Source organism: Dipodomys merriami, unplaced genomic scaffold, assembly GCF_024711535.1.
Source record: "Dipodomys merriami isolate MVZ:Mamm:240054 unplaced genomic scaffold, mDipMer1.0.p SCAF_13, whole genome shotgun sequence".
In the NCBI taxonomy this organism is placed as follows: Eukaryota; Metazoa; Chordata; class Mammalia; order Rodentia; family Heteromyidae; genus Dipodomys; species Dipodomys merriami.
In genome coordinates this window covers 42,327,940-42,343,333 of record NW_027202604.1, presented here as the reverse complement: position 1 = coordinate 42,343,333, position 15,394 = coordinate 42,327,940, and the positions used below count along the sequence as shown (strand labels likewise).

The 15,394-nt window shown below is 48.3% G+C and overlaps 1 protein-coding gene across 4 annotated transcripts; it reads right to left on the bottom strand.

Moving 5' to 3' along the window:
• Positions 1-1,026: 1,026 nt before the first annotated feature.
• LOC138824882 (CCHC-type zinc finger nucleic acid binding protein) lies at positions 1,027-12,807 on the bottom strand. 4 transcript variants are annotated; one of them, XM_070019310.1, is made up of 5 exons: positions 12,662-12,807; positions 4,580-4,697; positions 4,370-4,460; positions 3,778-3,981; positions 1,027-2,034 (listed from the first exon to the last, which is right to left on the bottom strand). In XM_070019310.1, exons 2-5 carry the CDS (start codon positions 4,680-4,682, stop codon positions 1,917-1,919), a joined length of 516 nt encoding a protein of 171 aa, XP_069875411.1. In that variant the 5' UTR covers positions 4,683-4,697; positions 12,662-12,807; the 3' UTR covers positions 1,027-1,916. The 4 variants fall into 4 exon arrangements, with proteins under 4 accessions (XP_069875411.1, XP_069875409.1, XP_069875410.1 ...); XM_070019308.1 differs by having other exon boundaries at positions 4,559-4,697; positions 12,662-12,805; XM_070019309.1 differs by having other exon boundaries at positions 3,778-3,976; positions 4,368-4,460; positions 4,559-4,697; positions 12,662-12,804.
• Between the last annotated feature and the right edge of the window lie 2,587 nt (positions 12,808-15,394).

Here is a 15,394-nt window from a genome sequence, read left to right as displayed (position 1 = left end):
TGAGGTGACCCCCGGCCCCCCCCGCGTGGTCTGACGGTGACTCCCGCCCCCCCCCGCGTGGTCTGACGGTGACTCCCGCCCCCCCCCGCGTGGTCTCCGGACGGTGACCCCCGCCCCCCCCCGCATGGTCTGACGGTGACTCCCGCCCCCCCCCGCGTGGTCTGAGGTGACCCCCGCCCCCCCCCGCGTGGTCTGACGGTGACCCCCGCCCCCCCCCCCGCGTGGTCTCCGGACGGTGACCCCCGCCCCCCCCACGTGGTCTGACGGTGACCCCCGCCCCCCGCGTGGTCTGACGGTGAACCCCGCCTCCCCCCCCCCGCGTGGTCTGACGGTGAACCCCGCCTCCCCCCCCCCCCCCCCCCCGCGTGGTCTCTGGCAGCTTCTCCTCCCGTTTTCGGGGGCCCTTTGGAAGCTGTAGCATCCACACTCTGAACCAGTTCTTTGGGTGATGCTGGCATGTGACCAGAGTCCCAGTCTGCACTGCCTAATCCTCAAACCTGCGGCTGTTACCTTCCAGGAAACGAACGCAAGTAGGTTTGTCTTGAGACAAAAAAATTTAGAACGACCTCAGCCTCACAATGGTAATATGAGCTCATAGTGATTCATAAAGGACTTCCTGAGTTCAAGTCCAGGTACCTGAAGAAAAACCAACCAGCAAAACAACGTACAAACAACACAACAAATTATAAAACCTAATAACCCCACCCTGAGGTGGGCTGGGCACAGCATCACAAGTAAAACAGCCAGGTACCTGTGGCTCGTGCCTATAATCCTAGCTACTCAGGAGAGTGAGATCTAAGCGGCACAGTACAAAGCCCCAAGAGGAGCTGTGGCTTTAGTCACAGAACACTAGTCTTGAGCAAAAAATAAAGTTCAGGGACAGCACTGTGTCCCTAAGTTCAAGCCCAAAGACTGGCAGCCAAACAATTCCCTATCCAAACCTGTGTTCCTCGTAGCTTCCAGTCCCTCCAAATTCCTCTTTAATGTGGCACTCATTCATGAAAATGTGAAACAAACAAAGAGAACTTTTAGTCAAACTCCCCTTCCTCCTCCAGCTTTATTGGAATAGTTTAAAATTACATTTTCTATTTTCTAGGACTCAGTTGCTTTTTTTCCATCTGACTTTTAAAAACTGATTACAGCAAATGAAACACAGTTGTCTAAGTGATATAGTATACAAAAATAACATCTTGATTTCTGTGAAAATGCATTTCTCTGCAATTCCTGAATAAATCCAAATTTTGCTAACTCTGAGAAACGATGTTCACTCTGGGTTTTTAGATTTAGTCTTTGAAAATGTGTGTTCTTAACCTTTGCCATCACCATCTGTATATCCAGCATCAGCGCTGTGAAAAGCTGTACTGGCTTAGGCTTTTATTCCAATTTCTCTCCTGCAGCCTTTAACTCGTTTGCCTTCTCATTTTGTTTACTCCCACTCAACTGTATGTTCTATGAGGGCCTGATACAGATGTTACTTGATGTTATTTAATAGCTACTGAGGTCAGACAATCCAAGGCCATCATTATGCTAAAATTAAAGTTATTTATGGAAGTTCATAGAAACTTCCAGAATTGGTTTCACCTCTTACATGGGAATACTTAAGAAACCCAGAATGGGCTTACTGGTCTGACACAATTCTTCCCATTCATCAATCCCTATTCACCAGTGGCACGGAAAGGGGGTTCTTTAACAAAGCATTATACATAACACCTCTACCAAACTAAACATAAACTTTTTTTTGTAGTTAAATGCAGAAAGTCGAGTTTTTTTTCCACCCCTTTCCTCCTTTTACACGGCAAGTAAAGCTCACTGGCCTGGGAGTAGCCTCTACCTGCCAACCTTGGGCCAGTGAAGAGGATTCAGAGAAAATAATACAACCATCAATCAGAAAAAGGAGGGGCGACAAAGGAAAATAATTAGGCTGTAGCCTCAATAGTGCATTCCCGTGCAAGATGCCCTGACTCGCCACAGCGGTAACAGTTGACTTCGCTTGTCTTGCTGCAATTGATGGCTACATGACCAGTTTCACCGCACCTAAAAAAAAGAAAGAATTTTCACAATGCTATTCAAGTAAGTAAAACACTGAGTCAGTACAGAGCAAAAAGCCATTAACAAATTAATACATTTCTCTTTAAGACTACAATTACTGCCGGGCACTGGTGGCTCACGCCTGTAATCCTAGCTACTCAGGAGGCTGAGATCTGAGGATCACAGTTCAAAGCCAGCCCGGGCAGGAAAGACTGTGAGACTCCTATCTCCAATAACCACCAGAAAACCGGAACTGGCACTGTAGCTCAAGTGGTAGAGCGCTCGCCTTGAGCTGAAGAGCTGAGGGACAGCGCCCAGGCCGAGTTCAAGCCCCACGACCGACAAAAAAAAAAAAAAAAAAAGACTACAATTACTTTTTTTTTTTTTTTTGTTCAGTCACGGCTTGAACTCTGGATCTGGGCGCTGTCCCTCAGCTCTTCAGCTCAAGGATAGCGCTCCACCACTTGAGCCACAGCGCCACTTCCAGCTTTTTCTGCTCATGTGGTGCAGAGAAACTGAACCCAGGGACTCATGCATGGAGGCAAGCACCCTACCACTGAGCCACCTTCTCACACCAAGAGTACAAGTACTTTTTGAAACAGGGTCTCACTATGTAGCCCATACTGACTTTAAGCTCAGTCTGCCTATCTTAGTCCAGAATGTTAGGCTTAAAGACATATGCCATCATACCCAACTAAGACTATGAATTGTTCTACTAATAAACAAGACTGGGTTGAGGCTCATGAGATAAAAAACGATTAGGTTCAAGGTCAGCACAGTAAAGTTATGAAAGCACCAGTGGCTTACATTTGTAAATCCTAACTACTCAAGAGGCAGAGATCTAAGGATTGTGATTCAACGTCAGCACAGGAAACTCCATGGGATTCTATCTCCAATTAACCAACAAAATGCTGGAAGTGGAGCTGTGGCTCCAGTGGTTAAGCACTAAAAGTTCAAACACAGCACCCAAGCCCTGAGGTCAATTTCAAAGACCAGCACAGAGACACTGTTAGGTGTGGTGACAGTCAAAAGCCTATGAATACAGCTTGTGGAAGGCTCTGGATGAGGAGGCTGGCCCAGGCCAAAAACCAGAGATTCTACCTGACTGCCTGCCTAGCAGAAGCAAAGCCCTCAGTTCAAGCCCCAATATCAATCAAAACAAGAGGAGGAGGAATGAGTTTAACAGGCACAGTGGCACATGCATGTAATCCCAGCACTGTGGCACTAGGATTCTAAGTTCAGGGCCATCCTGGGTTACATAGCCAGACCTTGTTTTACCACATACACACAGAAGGGAATGGTCCCCTACTAGGTAAGGTGGCTCTCTGCCTATAATCTTGGCTATTCTGGAGGCTGACAATAGGGTGAATGCCGTTTCTAAACAGCCCTGAAAAAAGAGACTATCCAAAAAGTAACCAGTGCTTTGGGAACTGGTGGCTCAAGTCTGTAATCCTAACTGGTCAAGAAAATAAAGTCTGAGGATAAAAGCTTGAAGCCAGCCTGACCAAAATAAATCCTTGAGACTCTTACCTCCAAATACAGCAAAATGGAAGTATGGCTCAAGTGGCAGAGCACCAGCCTTGTGCAAAAAAGTAAAAAGACACAAGGTTCTGAGTTCAACTGGAAGCAATAGCACAAAAACAAAATTTTAAGAAGTGTAATAAGGGGATATGCCTACCAAGGAGGCCCTGAGTTCACAGACACACACCATCTCTGCAATTGCAGTTGCTTCCAGAAACTGACACTTACCTGTAGCACTTCACTTTGGTGCAGTCTTTCTGAATGTGTCCAAATTCCCCACAAGAATAGCACTTCTGCTCATCCGCGTGGTCACAGTCACGAGCCAGATGGCCGGGTTTGCCACAGTTGTAGCAACACTGCTCTCGCTCCCTCTTGGGCTCCTTGCAGTCCTTGGCAATGTGGCCACCTCTACCGCAGTTATAGCAGGCTTCAACAATAAGGAAAAGAAGCAGACCAAGACTATAAAACCTTTAACAAAGTGGTATCATGTTCAAACTGTATGATGTGAAGCCTGCAAGGTAGAAATCCTTTCCAGGGTTACATGCAGTGGTACATGGTGTGTTCTGGGCCTAGGCGCTGTCCCTAAGCTCTTCAGCTCAAGGCTAGCGCTCTACCACTTGAGCCACAGCGCCACTTCTGGTTTTCTGGTAGTTTACTGAAGACAAGAGTCTCATGGACTTTCCTGTCCCTGCTGGCTTTTAAACTGTGATCCTCAGATCTGGGCCTCCTGAATAGCTGGGATAACAAGCATGAGCCAGTGGCACCTAGTGACATTTTCACTTCTAATTGTACAGGAGTAAGAAGTATTAAATATTTACCATCCTCCTGAAGATCACAATCCTTGGCAAGGTGACCAGACTCACCACAGCGATAACAGATGTCTGGAAGAGACGAGGAAACAAACTGGAAACCTAGTATGAGCAGAAACAAAAGAATTTGGCTAATTAGATCAGTCATGATACTAATGAATACTGCAGTATTTCAGAAATTTTTATATCGATAAAAATACCTCTATCCGAGGTAAAACCACCTCTGCCACGGCTTCTCATTCCACGACCCCGTCCTCCACCAGTAGGGCACTCCCTGGCCCAGTGGCCAGATCGTCCACACTTGAAGCACTCATTGCTGCTCATGGCTGCAGTTAAGAGCTTTGGAATATTAAAAATGACATTAAACTACTTAAAAATTTTCTTAGAAAAACAACATCTCTATCCAGACACTATACATTTTATACACTATATTAAATTTTTTGAAAAATCAAAATATGTCACATTTTATGATCTTCAAACTCATTAAGCTGAAACAAAAATAAGCAAATGTTACATTGCTGAGGTGATGGGATCTACAAAGTTGGAGTCAATAAAAATTTGGTAATAGACACTGATCAAGATGCCCTGCACATATCAATTGGCAAGCCGAATTGAAACTTTTTTTTTTTTGATGGGTCATGGGGCTTGAACTCTCGCCTCAGCTCTTCAGCTCAAAGTGAGCACTCTACCGCTTGAGCCACAGCACCACTTCCAGTTTTCTGGTAGTTAATTCCTTTCTTGTTGGGGCTGGCTTTGAACAGTGATCCTCAGATCTCTGCCTCCTGAGCAGCTAGGACAACAGGCATGAACCAGAGGCACCTGGCTGAAGCTTCTTTTAGAACTACTTAAAAGGAATTCATCGTAGCGCCTCATCCCAGGTCTAGCATAACTGACATACTGACATGGTTATAAGCCTCATTTTGTCCAACCAGATACTGATCACAAAATCTGAATAAACCAAACTAAGGAAGCTACAAATGAATTCTGTGTGTAATGTCAATAAAGAAAAATTATCTCATCTGAAGCATCTGCTTGCAAAATAAGGTAGTTTTTTGTTTGGTTTTTTGGGTCCGGTCTTAGGGCCTGAACTCTGGCCTGGGCACTGTCCCTCAGCTCTTCAGCTCAAGGCTAGCGCTCTAGCACTTGAGCCACAGTGCCACTTCCAGCCACTTCCAGCTTTTTTTTTTTCCTGCTTATGTGGTGCTGAGGAATCGAACCCAAGGCAAGCACTCTACCACTGAGCCACCTTCCCAGCCCCAGTAAGGTAGTTTTTAAACTATGTTAAAAGACATGTAACTGTAGTGCTTGCCTAGCATGCATGAAACCCTGGGCTTGATTCCTCAAGTATCACAAACAGAAAAGGCCTGGGTTGGCACTATGGCTCAATTGGTAAAAGTGCTATCCTTGAGCAAAAGAAGCTTAGGGACAGTGCCCACACCCTGAGTTAAAGCCCCAGGACCGGCAAAAAAAAAAAAAGACACGTAACCTATTTCGGCCACACACCAATAGCTTCAAGGACTGGGGTTCAAATCCGACCCAAAAGACTCTTACCAATTAACTAGCCCTAAGTAGAGGCATGACTCAACAGCACTGGTACAGAAAGGGTAGGGGGATATGAACACATTAGAAAGTATACCCAAGTATTAATAGTCCATAGTACTAGAGAACACTTGTATTTTTCTCTTCATCTTTCCAACGTTTCCAATCTTTTAAAGTAAAGCTATTTGAAATTTATTTCAAACTAGACTCCTTGTCATCTCTTAAAAATAAAACAACCACTAGGCTGGGTGCCGGTCACTCAAGAGGCCGAAATGTGAAGATTGCAGTTTAAACCGAGGCCCAGCAAGGAAGTCTCTGAGACTCTTATCTCCAATAAACCACCAGAAAACCAGAGGTGGTGCTGTGGCTCAAGAGGTAGAGCACTAGCCTTGAGCTGAAGAGCTCAGGGACAGCGCACAGGCCCAGAATTCAAACCCTAGAAGAAAAAAAAAGAAACCCACTAATGCAAATATTTTATACTTCTGTAACAACCTAAAGATAATGTAAGGCTATTTTAAAAATAGAATAGAATGGAATGAGAAGTTTGTATACCCCATTTCCATATTTAAATATTTTCTGTGGCTCAAGGGGTAGAGTGCTAGCCTTGAGCAAAAGCTTAAGGACAGTGCCCAGGCCGGGAGTTCAAGCCCAAGGATTGGCAAAAAAAAATCAGTTTTTAAAGATAAAAATAAGGGCTGGGAAGGTGGCTCAGTGGTAGAGCGCTTGCCTTGCATTCCTGAGGCCCTGGGTTCGATTCCTCAGCACCACATAAGCAAAAAAGAAAAAAAAAGCCAGAAGTGGCACTGTGGCTCAAGTGGTAGAGTGCTAGCCTTGAGCTGAAGAGCTGAGGGACAGCGCCCAGGCCCGGAGTTCAGGCCCCACGACCGGACCCAAAAAACAAAACAAAAATAAAGATAAAAATAAATATCACAAAGACATTATTAAAGCTTTTAAAGTCTTTCAGTAGGATTAAATGTTTTTCCAAACTACCTTCTTTTTTTGGCCAAGCCAATCACAAACAGTGAATAAACTGTCATTTTTTTGTTTTGTTTTTGTTGGTCGTGGAGCCTGAACTCTCAGCTCTTCAACCTTTTCTGATCATGTGGTGCTGAGGAATCGAACCCAGGGCCTCATGCATGCAAGGCAAGCACTCTACCACTGAGCCACCTTTCCAGCCTAAACTATGATTTAAAACAAAACAAAACAAAACAAAACATGGGCAAACTAACAATTCCCACTTCATTTTAGAGGCATGTTATTTCTCCTAGAAGGTAGGACCTTACATACAACTTCAATTGAAAGTTCTTTAGAACTAAGAATTAGGGCACCATGCTTGACTGTGACTGACCCTGACTGGATTTTCCTCAACTGTCTGTCATGTCCTTTTCCAAATAAGGGACAACTCTATAAAAGATTGTGAACACATACCGAGCCTAGAACTCCCCCTTTCTATTTACTAAGACTGAAGACACTATTACCTGACTGACTACATGCATCATTATTAATCTAAATCCTAACAATATACACTTAGTCATCATACAACTCAGTATTTCAATTGCTTTTGGAGAGGACTTACGTGTCATCTGTGGAATGATGCAACGGTCAAATAGTAACAATACTACTATACCTTAAAAGAATCAATGTGTTTTCAATTATGTACTAAGAGTACAACCACTGAAATTCAGCTTTCTGATAGTTAACCTTCTGTGTAAAAGGATTTCCAGGATCCAAGGCTTCAACTCTGGGAGATATTAAGGCCCAGCATAGGAAAGATAATCCTAATAAAAAAAGAAAAACACCAGATGCTGGTGGCTCACACCTGTATGTAATCATAGCTACTCAGGAGGCTAGGATCTGAGAACATCAGTTCAAAGCCAGCCCAGCCAGGGAAGTCTGTTCAGATTCTTATCTCCAATAAACTACTCAGAAAAAGCCAGAAGTAGCACTGTGACTCCAGTGGTACAACACTAGCCTTTAGCAAAATAGCTCAGAGACACAGCTGAGGCAGGCCTCAGCAATTACCAAAAAAAGAGAGGGACAAGTATAGAGGTGTGAGTGATAGCAAGGTTTGGAAGGGGGAGAAAACACCCAAGAGAGAAGTAACTTCCACTTTTTTGCTTGTTTTAATTATTGGAGACAGTATATCCTGTAGCACATGTTGGCCTTGGTGCCTCAACTCCACAGTGTTGAGATTGCAGGAATTATACTACATACGTGGCTTTAACTTGCACCTTGTAATGTTCTTTTCTGAGATTTTAATCACTAATAAACTTCTAAATAAAACCCAGTAAAGGCAAAAAAAATCCAATAACGTTTTGAGTATTTCAAATTATCTAATATAATCTCTGCCAAGAGGGTAAGAAATTTCCATCAGAAATCACTAAAAGTTAGCACTCAGGCCAGGATCCTCAATTTATTACCTACGCTCTATTAATCCAAAACTTAACCATCTAGTGTAGATATGTATCTACTTAACTACTTTTCTCATTTTTCCCCAACACAGCTGAATATTCATATTTGCATACTGTATATCCTTTATTTACCCCAAGCTCAGGATTATCCCTGCTTCATTGTAGTTAGTCCAGTGTTTATAGACTACTATGGTGATTTTTTCCTGACTGTTCTATGTTGCTCCAGGAAGTTTGGTATCCTAACATACTACTGAAAAATGTTGCTGTTCTAGTAAATTGCAAATACAATAAGAGAAAGCAAGACAAATTCTGCATTTCCTGTGTTTCGACCAAACTATGGAAAAACATTAATATCTGATAGCAACTCTATTCTTACCCACAGCCACATTTACTGCCTGACTTGGTTAATTACATCCATGTCTTGACCTGAAGGGTCTTAATCTACTATAAGCCATGAATTAAAATGTCACCCTCTCAAATTTACTTAGTGTACCTTCACACAGCTTTTCTAAATCTGAAGACATTACTATCCTTAACTCTCTTTACAAAGGGTACCATAAACACTGGCATCTTCATTTTCCAGGTTAATAGCTTCGTTTATAATGATGGAATCACCTCTAGATGATCATTACTGCACTTTCATATTCCTAACCAAATTCTTTTACTTACAACCTGTATTTTGGTGCCACAAGCTCTCTTTTTTTTGGGGGGTCCGGTTCTGGGGCCTGAACTCTGGGCCTGGGCGCTGCCCTGCAGCTCTTCATCTCAAGGCTAGCACTCTACCACTTGAGCCACAGTACCACTTCCAGCTTTTTCTTTTTGCTATGTGGTGCTGAGGAATCGAACCCAGGGCCTCAGGCATGCAAGGCAAGCGCTCTACCACTGAGCCACCTTCCCAGCCCCCAAGCTCTCATTTTATTATCCCAAGTTTTCTACAATGCGGGAATCCTGTATAGCTTTTTTTCTTTTTTGGTAGGTCGTGGAGCTTGAACTCTGAGCCTGTACACTGTCCCTCAGCTCTTCAGCTCAAGAATAGTGCTCTACCACTTGAGCCACAACGCCACTTTCGACTTTGTTTGCTTATGTGGTGCTGAGAAATTGAACCCAGGGCCTCTTCATTCATGCAAGGCAAGCACTCTACACTGAGCCACCTTCCCAGCCCTGTCTAGCTCCTTAGACTCTCTCAATGGCTTTCTCTCTTATTGCAGCAACCTTTGACATGGACACAGTATGAGTTAAGACAGATGCCTCTTTCGGGTTCATCACATAGCAGGTCAGATGCCTTGGTGTTAAGTCTTCTGGCTCTCCACTTCCAGGAGGCTTAGGACAGGAAAGGAGCCAACAATTTTTTGCTATTTTTTAAGCTATCACTCCTGTAGGAAAAGAAAAAAAGCAAAAATCTTCCTGTTGTCAGTATGAGCCAATAGACCAATGACTCCAATTAGTAAAACATTGAGTGGTTTCATTGCTTCTAAGGGATCAGTCTGTCCCCTTCCCATATACCTGCTACACATTAGGTTTTAAAATGGTAAAATAAAGCTAATCATAAATCAATTACAAGGTTCACTTATGACACCTTATAAAACAAATCACATTGCCAGTTTCAGATGTTCAATTGCCAGGGATAATAAATGCTCCTTGGTCTTCCACTGATGGGTTGAAAGCCTTTTACAGATTACACCTGTTTGGAACAACCTTTTTGGATATCAATAATCAGACAGTCCTGAGTGAGGTTGATAGGGTATAAGCATAATAGCTTCACTGAAGGACACAGCTCCCCATAATCTACTGTCATCCTGTAGATGGATGGGTGTGTATGTGTACACACAGGTCTTAAACTCAAGGTCTCTGCACTATCCTTTTTTTTTTTTTGGGGGGGGGGTCCGGTCGTGGGGCCTGAACTCTGGGCCTGGGCACTGTCCCTCAGCTCTTCAGCTCAAGGCTAGTGCTCTACCATTTGAGCCACAGTGCCACTTCCGGCTTTTTTTTCCTGCTTCTGTGGTGCTGAGGAATCGAACCCAGGGCCTCAGGCATGCAAGGCAACCACTCTGCCACCGAGCCACCTTCCCAGCCCCCCCCCCCTTTTTTTGGTCATGAGGCTTGAACTCTGGGCCTGGACAGTCTCTGAGCTCCTCAGCATAAAGAGCTCTACCACTTGAGCCACAGCGCCACTTCCGGTTTTCTGTTAGTTCACTGGAGATAAGTCTCACAGACTTCCTTCCCAGGCTGGCTCTGAAGCGTGATCCTCAGATCTCAGCCTCCTGGGTAGCTAGGATCACAGGCGTGAGCCACAGGGCACTGGGCTCATCTCTGAGCTTTTTTTGTTCAAGGCTAGAGCTTACCAGTGAAGACACAGCTTCACTTTTCAGCTTTTTGGAGGTTAATTGGAGATAAAGTTTCAGGACTTTCCTGCTCAGCTGGTTTTGAACCACCATCAGTTCTCAGTCTCCTAAGTAGCTAGAACTACAGGCCAGCACCTGGCTGTAGATATTTTAAACTCACATTTGAAGATCTACTTTTGGACTTGGGGTTGCCCAAGCTTTAGCTGACATTAATGTGTATAAAAAAAAAAAAAAAAAAAAGAAAAATCCAAAAGGGAACTTAGAAGTTAAAATGGTCTCCAAGAACTGTAAATAATTGAAGAAAAAAAAATTACAGTTTTAATTCAGCCCTTGGGATATAGATATCCCATTTATACTCTACTTCACCAAAAGCTCCTTTTACACAACATTCAAGCTTGTGTTTAGGATTGTAGCAGTTGTTTGGTAAGCCTTAACAGGGTTAATGACCACAACATTTAAAAAAGTTGCATAGGTAGAAAGAAAAAAAGATTTAACAACTACATCTCTGGAACTTTTTAAAAGTCTCACTCTCAAGTTATATTTTGAGTAAACAAAACTGGTAATCCAAAAACAACTCACTGATTTAAATACCAAATAGATACTTTCTTCTCCAAAATAGGATTGAACAGGAAAAGAGGGGGGTCATAGTTTCAAGTTTAATTTGAGGTCAAAATGGAGGTGTGGTCCTTTAAAGGATGTCAGTTTTCAAGAGTACTGGCTCATCTTGCCTGTTTTGTGGGTGCGTGCTGATGATACATGATCTGAAGGCACAGATGATTCCAGAACGTTTCCTTTATCGAAGACCCCCAAGACCAGATGAAGTCACTTCCTTTGCAAGTACCTATGGCTGTGGCCGTGTGCTGCACATGTGGCCCAAGTAGAAGACTTTCGATACCCAGACCGCGCGCGGGTGGTCCCGCCGTCCCGAACGGTTTCCCCGCTCCGGGAGCTCTGGATGGGCCCAGCTACGCTTCGCGCTTCCTCCGGCGTTTCCCAGAAATGCCGCCGGCTGGTGCTGCTCGAGGCCTCCCGGCGAGTGCGCGGCGCCCCCGGCGCCGGCCGGCCCGAGGCCCGGCGGCGGCCCTGGCTCCGCGCTCCAGAGCCGGTCGCGGCCCGAGCTCGCGGGAGGGGCCTCCGCCAGGGAGGCTCCCGGCGCCCGGACTTCCGGCGGCTTCCCGCGGACCCTCGCCCGAGGCCCCAGCGGCCTTGGCACTCGGCCCGGCCGCCGGCGCGCGAGCGCCCAGCGCGGCCTCCGTCCGCGACCGGCTCCCCACCGCCGGCCGGGCCGGGCCCGCCGCTCCCCGCCCGGCCGCCCTCCACAGGCTCCCGCCAAGCCGCCCTCAGCGCCCCGGCCCGCGACCCGGACCCTGCGGGACCTTCATCCGAGAGCCGCGGCCCCCGCGCCGGGCCTGCGGCCTGGCGGGGCCTGGGCGCCGGGACGGGCCCCGGAGCGCGGCGGGGCGGCCCTCAAGCTCGGCCCGGGGCGGCGGGGCGGCCCTCAAGCTCGGCCCGGGGCGGCGGGGCGGCCCTCAAGCTCGGCCCGGGGCGGCCGGGCGGCCCTCAAGCTCGGCCCGGGGCGGCCGGGCGGCCCTCAAGCTCGGCCCGGGGCGGCGGGGCGGCCCTCAAGCTCGGCCCGGGGCGGCGGGGCGGCCGGGCGGCCCTCAAGCTCGGCCCGGGGCGGCGGGGCGGCCCTCAAGCTCGGCCCGGGGCGGCGGGGCGGCCCTCAAGCTCGGCCCGGGGCGGCGGGGCGGCCGGGCGGCCCTCAAGCTCGGCCCGGGGCGGCGGGGCGGCCCTCAAGCTCGGCCCGGGGCGGCGGGGCGGCCCTCAAGCTCGGCCCGGGGCGGCGGGGCGGCCCTCAAGCTCGGCCCGGGGCGGCCCGCCTGACGCAGCAGGGCGCAGGCCGAGGCGCGGCCGCCATCGCGCCGCGCCGCGCCGCTCCGACCGCCCTGTTCGGCCTCGGCGCGCCCCGCCCGGCGGACTCCTCAGCACGGCCCTCACCCGGGGCCCTCACCTTCGGCGTCGGAGCGGCCGCGGCGGCGGAGACTCGGACGCAGGCCCGGGAACAGCGACTCGAAAGGCAGTGGCTGTTTATTTTCAGGGTCCTTGCCTGCGCCACACGCGGGTCTGCACACGGCCCCACACACGCCGCTGCGCACGGCTCTCCTCCGCCTCGCCCACGCGGCCAATCAGCGCGCAGAGCTCGGCCGGCCAATCGGAGCCAGCCGCGGAGAGCACCGCCTGGCGAGACCGCGGCGTGAGGCGCCGGGGGGCGGGGCGGTTCCTCCTGCGCGCGCCGCCGCGGCCTCTCCCGTGGTGCCACGCGCGCAGCCTTTCCCGCCCAGAGCCGAGGCGCGGCCGCCCCCCCTCCCGCCGCCGCCGCCGCCGCCGCCCGTAGCTCCCCTCCCTCCCCTTCTCCTCCCCCCCTCTCCCGCCCTTCTCCCTCCCCCTTCTCCCCTTCCCCTTCTCCCCCTTCTCACCTCCTCTTTCTCCCCCTCCCCTTCTCCTTCGCCCTTCTCCTCCCCTCATCCCAGGCCAGATGGATGTGGGGGGATGGGGAGGTGGACGGGAGAGCACGGAGGTAGACTGGAGTTGATGGGAGGGGAGGGGGAGGGGGAGGGGGCCTGGTATGGTGGATAGGAGGGGTGGGGCCAGGGATGGTTTCTTTGTGGGCCTGTGACCCCAGGGGTTCGGGGCTAACAGCCATTCCCTCTGGCAGATTGGCTTGGGCTTTGGATGCAGCCTTTCCTCCCCCAGACACAGCATAGGTTCGTGTATTGGAGCTGTGGGGATTCTGGGACCCCGTGTTCCACTTGAGTTCTGGGTTTGGAACTAAAACATCTCATTTTGGAGTGTGTGCCTGAACTCTGGGCCTGGGTGCTGTCCCTCAGCTCTTCAGCTCAAGGCGAGCGCTCCACCACTTGAGCCACAGCGCCACTCCCGGTTTTCTGAGTGGTTCATTGGGGATAAGAGTCTCAGGGACTTTTCTGCCCAGGCTGACATTGAACCGCCAGCCTCAGATCTCAGCCTCCTGAGTATCTAGGATGACAGGTGTGAGCCACCAGTGCTCAAGTGGAATGGCTTTTTTATTAGAAGCAAAAAAGAAAAAAAAAGGTGGAAGATTTTCAAGTCTCTAGCACTCCAAAAGGTACTGAAGTAACTACAGTCTCATGCAAAGAGTGCCTTTCTTGTCACTATCAGCTCCATACTGTGGCTAGGTTGTTCCAGTAAGGGACTTTTCCTTCATTCCACTGAGGACTTCAAAGTACTGAAAGGATAAGCATTAAAAAAAGGGGGGGGGCTGGGAAGGTGGCTCAGTGGTAGAGCACTTGCCTTGCATGCATGAGGCCCTGGGTTCGATTCCTCAGCACCACATAAGCAAAAAGAAAAAAGCCAGAAGTGGTGCTGTGGCTCAAGTGGTAGAGCGCTAGCCTTGAGCTAAAGAGCTGAGGGACAGCGCCCAGGCCCAGAGTTCAGGCCCCATGACCGGACCCAAAAAAAAAAACAAAAACAAAAACAGGTGCCTGTGGCTCACACCTTTAATCCTAACTACTCAGGAGGCTGAGATCTGAGGATTTTGGTTTAAAGCCAGCCCAGACCAGAAAGTCCATAAGACACTTGAGCTGAAGAGCTGAGGGACAGTGCCCAGAACCAGAGTTCAGGCCCCATGATCCGACCCAAAAAAAAAAAAAAAAAGTTAGGAGCATGGAAGTGGCGCTGTGGCTCAAGCGGTAGAGCTCTCACCTTGAGCTGAAGAGCCCAGGAATAGCAACGCCCACGCCCAGAGTTCAAGCCCCATGACCGACAAAAACAAAACATCAGGAGCAATGTCCAGGCCCTGAGTTCAAGCCCCTGTACCAACACATACACAAAATAAAAAATTACATAAGTGGGACCACACAGTATGTAGCCTTTTTAAAATATATTCTGTTGGGGCTGGGAAGATGGTTCAGAGATAGAGTGCTTGCCTTGCATGCATGAGGCCCTGGGTTCAATTCCTCAGCACCCCATAAGCAGAAAAAGCCAGAAGTGGCACTGTGGCTCAAGTGGTAGAGCGCTAGCCTTGAGCTGAAGAGCTGAGGGACAGCGCCTGGGCCCAGAGATAGGTCCCACGACTAACAAAAAAAATTAAATAAAAATATTGGGTTATACAGTTATATAGAGGGGTACAGTTACATGCATCAGGTAAAGGGTACATTTCTCTTTGGACAGTGTCGCCCCTCCCTCAGTGTGGAGCCTTTAGAGGTTATTCTACTTCCTAAGGCACACTTCTCTGGGGTTCCACACATGTCATTTGCATACACCAATAATCTGGTTTTTTGTTTTTTGTCAATCATGGGGCTTGAACTCTGTGTCTGGGCACTATCCCTCACCTCTTCAGCTCAAAGTGAGCGCTATACCACTTGCACCACAGCAACACTTCTGGTTTTCTGAATGGTTTATTGGAGATGAGTCTCATGGACTTTCCTGCTCAGGCTGGCTTTGAACCATGGTCCTCAGATCTCAGCCTCTTGAGTAGCTAGGATGACAGGTGTGAGCCACCGGTGCCTAACTATAATCTATTTCTTTTATTGTTAATATTACATAGTGTATACATTCTTTACTGCTCATGAAGGACCTTGGTGTTATTTCTGATTTTTTACTATTACAAATAAGTTATAAATATTCATGAGCAAGTCTCTGTGTAAATGTAAGTTTCCACTTGGCATTTCATTTCTTTCATTTAGTATGTCCCAGATCACAAATA

What these genes read in the sequence shown, in the direction of transcription:
- LOC138824882 (XM_070019308.1), bottom strand. Translation starts at nt 4,682, where the DNA reads ATGAGCAGCAATGAGTGCTTCAAGTGTGGACGATCTGGCCACTGGGCC. An exon ending in TGGTTTTACCTCGGATAGAG is followed by an intron (nt 4,461 to 4,558) that starts GTATTTTTATCG and finishes TGCTCATACTAG; the next exon opens with GTTTCCAGTTTGTTTCCTCG. An exon ending in ACCAAAGTGAAGTGCTACAG is followed by an intron (nt 2,035 to 3,777) that starts GTAAGTGTCAGT and finishes TCTTTTTTTTAG; the next exon opens with GTGCGGTGAAACTGGTCATG.